General features: G+C 40.7%; 1 protein-coding gene across 1 annotated transcript; it reads right to left on the minus strand.

Annotated features, from left to right (window-relative positions):
• Positions 1–236: 236 nt before the first annotated feature.
• On the minus strand, positions 237–2,807 carry CER1 (cerberus 1, DAN family BMP antagonist). Its single transcript, XM_004464300.2, has 2 exons — positions 2,304–2,807; positions 237–551 (listed from the first exon to the last, which is right to left on the minus strand). The coding sequence occupies exons 1-2, from the start codon at positions 2,805–2,807 to the stop codon at positions 237–239; spliced, it is 819 nt and encodes a 272-aa protein (XP_004464357.2).
• Between the last annotated feature and the right edge of the window lie 2,655 nt (positions 2,808–5,462).

The following is a 5,462-nucleotide window of genomic DNA, read 5'->3' on the forward strand; positions in this document are numbered from 1 at the left end:
GAGGTGGAGAGCAGTTTGCTTTGACTTGTCAACATCCCACAGTCAATGGCAGAGCCTAGAACCCACAATGTATTGGTAACAGATCAATACCATTTCCTCTTAATCGTGCTATGATTGATTACTTTTTAAGCCATCTTTCCCTTAAGATGTTATGTACTGACTTTACATTTCCAGAGTGAATAATCAGCAACTATTGTTGTGATTTTCGCCTTCGAAGGTAATATTGGGAGAGGGCTTTAAGTTGAAACTCCTGGGATAAAGGAATCTTGGGCATGAAACTCTGCATTGGAACCAGACTGTAGGAGGTGTGCATCACCATGCCCCGTCTGCACCTTGCACTGGCACTCCTCTACAAGCATCACCTCCTTGACCACAGAGGCATGGCCAGTGCAGTTCAGCCTCAAGTGCATCGTGGTGAACTTAGTAGGCAAGCAGTGGGAGCGGAAGGTCTGGAGGTGCTGCTCAGCTGCAGGAAAACGAAGGGCCGCGCATTTCCCAAAGCAAAGATTGTTCTGGACCACTACTTTCTCACAGTCTTCATGGGTGATAATCTATGAAGCAAACACATTTCCATTAAATTATCTTCAACAGTCCTTTAGTATTTTTACACACCTGCAGAAGCTATAGACAATAAGTCTGAGAATAGTTGAGACAAATTTCAAAAGTTCTCTATTTGTCAATACATTTCACAACATATAAATGATGGTATCCATAAGGGCATAGAGCCACTACAATAAACTTTATTCTTTGAGCAAATTCATAGAGTCACCTTCAGGAAATGCCTAAGTTAATATGAAAATATTTCACTCTATCTTTTAAATCGCAAATGTAAGTATTTGTCTAATGGGATGTTACCAATTGGAAAAATCCTAATGCTAGCTTCTTATATAAGTAGTGTGGATTGCCTGTCTATTCCTCACAGAGCATTTTGCATTGTAGGTTCCTAATATATTTTTGTTGAATTTATCACAGATTATTTAGAACATACTGAGTTTAATTCTATCCTATTTTGCAGGGCCTGTGGAACAGTCAACTCTATGAAGTTGCATGGGGCAAAGTTGCAACACATATGGCTGCAGATCCTCATGTATTACAACAACTTTGCCTCTCCCATAACCTGACACACACAGCTTTATGTGTTCTTCAATGTATGTAAAAGTCAAATACCTTAATTTTAATTCAATTAACAATAGAGTTCAAAACAAGAATTTCAAAGGGAATTTGATTGCCTGATTCTTAGAGGCAATTTTCTAATTGCACATGGGCCTACAAAGCAGTCATTATTACTTTATTATTTGATAACTGACTTATTGCTACATACCCTTGCCTTTTCAGGAAGAATACTTAACTGCCTAGCACAGTCAATTACCCCATAATACTGCCTTCTTAATTGAGTAACATTACTGGACTATAAAATTTTACTCTGCCCAGTGTTGCTTTTGGTACAGTATCTTCATATTTAAGGATGTGATGAAATATCTCAATTTTAACTTAACACTTGGAAGATAGAGGGTGCCAGAACTGGAGGAAGTAGGCAGGAGGATGCCACTTGGTCTTAGTAGTGTGTGGAATTGATCATGATAACCACTCTTAAGTCTATGTGAATTAGGAGTTAGGCAATTCCAAGGGGAGAGGATGTAATTCCACCTCAAGATATTTTTTGAAAGCATATGAGAAAATAAATTAAGCCCAATATTTTTAGTTATGGTAATACTAGAAATAATATGGCAAATTTTGTCTATGAATCTCAACATACTTTATGAACTCATGATGTAGTTAGCTATGAAATCCAGAGATTGCGACTACCATAAATATGACTTAGCGTGTTTGGGTAGGGCTTCGGTATAGTCCACCTTATCTACAGATGGACTTGACTGCTCATCTACATCTTAATAGGAAGCAGAGATGTAGCTAGAGAGGAGTACTGGTGATTGCTCCAAATTCCTCATTTCCCAACCAAGGGTACAGTCTCATTTGTCTTTCTGCATATACCACACCCACAATGAAAAGAAATAAATATCCCATAAAACAAAGCTTTGCACCATAAGTATGTATTATTACTGATATTGACCACACTTGCACCATTTCCAGAATACCAAAAAACAATGGTTTGGAAGGAAATTTATGAGATGTGATTATGCTTTGCCAAGTTCTATGATGTATGCCCAAGGACCAAATCTAGGAGTGGTGCTATATTCTCCAGTTCCTGGTAGCATGTTTGCCCACTCCCCACCCCTCTAGCTGTCCACTTTGCTCCTGCAAACATTTTTCCCTTCTTCCTACCCTCCCACCCTAAAACATACCTGGCCAAAGGGCACAGTCCTACAGGTCTCGCGATGCACGTCATGGCTTTTGATGGGCAAGATGACACCCTGAGACACTGGGCTCTTTCTGAACATGAAGTAGTCCCAAAATTTCTTGGCTTCTTCCCGAAGGGATTTCTCCATTTCCGTCCCATCCATTGGCTGAGTGAGGGCATGGGTCCTAGGTAGGAAGTGTTCACTGACCAAATCCCTGGGTGGGTGCAATTCCCTCTCGGGCTTCTTCCAGGGCCTGCCAAACCTAGACAGCATCTTCTCTCTCTGCTTCTGGGCTTCGGTTACAGGGCTGGTATCTATCAGGTGTGGCACAGAGACAAACAGATCTGGCTTCTCCTCAGCCTCCTCATAGATGCCTGTGGGGAGTTCTCTGCGATTCCTTTCTACCAGCCCAAAGGAAAGAGAACTCTGACTCTGGCTGCCATCTGGGTGCTGCCCTGCCTTTCCCAGAGGCAAGAGCAGCAATAGCTGAAGAAGTAGGAGAGGCATGCTGTTGGGGCCCAAGCTTCTTTTCAGATGCTCAGATGTGGAGGCACGAGGAGAGGCTCACTCTGCAGGACTGTGAACGAGGAAATCCTTTATAGAGATACCTGCCTTGTAGGAGGGGAACACAGGTGGTCAGTGGCCAGGCAGAGTAAACACATTTATTGTTTGCTCGAGTTATGTAGTGCTAATGGCATCCCGGGATCCCTTTGGTTTTGTGTGTTTTTAGAAGGCCCCAGTGAAAACCTGGGACCCAGGGGGTAATTAGCTGACACTTAAGCTATTGTCTGAAATTGTAAGAGTAGTGTTGGCCAAAACAACACATTCTTTGCACCCGATTTCCCACCACTGTTATTAGAAGAAGGACGAGAATCAACTAACATTCACTGTGCTTCCACTTTATGCTGGGAAGGAAATGATAAGAACTATTTTTACTAAGAAGTATATCAGATAAAAATTAAAGACATGCATTTCGCAAAAGCCCAGGCCTTGAGGAAGGCTATTGACACACAGATGCATACCTAAGGAACCAGAGAAGATGTATATCAAAATTGTAAGGAAGAAAAGGAGGAACTATAGAAATGTTGAACAGAGGACTCTGCCTCTTACTTACATGTGGATTTGAGTTGGAGGTTTTTACCTTTCAACATGTGGAAATTCACAGTTCCCAAATTAATGCCCTCCCCTCACATTAAGATTCAGATGAGCATTAAATTTCACAACTGGTCAGAGTCATCAGATAAATACTTTCAATTGTTCATATTTATCAACAGGATCCAAATAGACTGACAACTCCTCTGTCTTCTGTGAGGATGGGGGAAATGTCTGCCTTGAGCCACCTTATTGATATTTTTTTTCTTCAAACAAAGAGCCAGACTTGACAACATGGATTCTAAGAACCAGGTTTGATCAATTTTGGGAATGAAACTGACTGGTCCATTCCTTTCCTTTCCTTTCCTTACTGGATCTACATCAGTTCCCCTTATTCTACAGTAGTTGATAACCAGGTTAATAAAGACAGAAACAAATGTGGGTCTTCTGGGATCAAAGGAAAATCTGTGAAATGACTGTCGTTTTAAAACTATGTAAATCAGGCAAGTATATGAGGAAGGAACGAACATGAAGTGCCAGAACTGAGTCCAATCGACCCACAACACCATTCTAACAGTATTTCCACTGGATACTGATTCAATACTTACTTATATTTCTCTCTCTTTTATTTAACAATCACATTCCTTGCTTTTAGTATCACAAATACTCTGGAATATGTCTCTCACTCCTATTTCACTATTGATTAAACTTTCTAAGAAGTAACTTGGAACATTTTTTCCAGACACATGATTTGTATCAGATAAAATCACAAGGAAGTCCACTTTCTTATAATAATAAACTATTAAAAAATGTGCCATAATTTTGCCAGAATTCTATCAGAAGAGATAAATTTTATTTGTACCAAATATCCATAGAACAGTTGATCCATAGTTTATGAGCATCAAAATTTGCCATTTCTTTTAAAGGAAATTTTTAGGGGAAAAAGAATGCCTGCTATTTGAATTTTTAATTTCCCTTCCACTATCCAATGCAATGGGCTTTCCAGAGCAAACCACTCTGTCCCCTGGTTATAAGTATAGTGTGGAAGCCAGCTATGTTAGTTTTCCTGATGATTTTTTTTTTTTTAAGATTTATTTATTCATTTAATTCCCCCCCACTCCCGGTTGTCTGTTCTCTGTGTCTGTTTTGCTGCGTCTTGTTTCTTTGTCCACTTCTGTTGTCGTCAGCGGCACAGGAAGTGTGGGCGGCGCCATTCCTGGGCAGGCTGCTCTTTCTCTCGCGCTGGGCGGCTCTCCTTACGGGGCGCGCTCCCTGCGCGTGGGGCTCCCCTACGTGGGGGACACCCCTGCGTGGCATGGCACTCCTTGCGCGCATCAGCACTGCGCATGGGCCAGCTCCACACGGGTCAAGGAGGCCCGGGGTTTGAACCGGGGACCTCCCATGTGGTAGAAGGACGCCCTAACCACTGGGCCAAGTCCGTTTCCCATCCTGATTATTTTTTAACTTTTCTTTTCAATGACTGAAATTCCATTGCATCAATCATAGTAGCTAGCATTCCTCAAAACTGAAGTCTATCCCAGAGATTCCATTTGGTTCTCAGGTTTCTCAGCTCTGAATTTTTAACTTTTCTTTTCAATGACTGAAATTCCATTGCATCAATCATAGTAGCTAGCATTCCTCAAAACTGAAGTCTATCCCAGAGATTCCATTTGGTTCTCAGGTTTCTCAGCTCTGAAATTACTGAATATTGAATATAGTTCAAATCGTTTCAGTTGAACCCAAATTTGTAAAAATCCCACTTTGCGGTCCAAGCGTCCTGTTAGATACTTGGAAATGGTAGTAAATGGTTAAAACTTGGTCCCTGCCCTCAAGCAAATTACAGTCTAGTGGTTTCATACATTTTGTAACAATTGTATTATTTTTAGGGATATCAGTTATCCTTTTATTTTTTAACAACTTTTCTTTAGTCCTAAACTCCCCTTCCTCTAATCCTAACAGCAGTGTTAATAAATATTTAAAAATCACTTATGGAGAATTACCTTTTGCTGTTCTGTCACACCAGTTAATAAAATCTTCAAATATCTGGAAGGATATACCCAGCAAATGAAG

The sequence above is a fragment of the Dasypus novemcinctus genome, chromosome 8, assembly GCF_030445035.2.
Source record: "Dasypus novemcinctus isolate mDasNov1 chromosome 8, mDasNov1.1.hap2, whole genome shotgun sequence".
Lineage (NCBI taxonomy): Eukaryota > Metazoa > Chordata > Mammalia > Cingulata > Dasypodidae > Dasypus > Dasypus novemcinctus.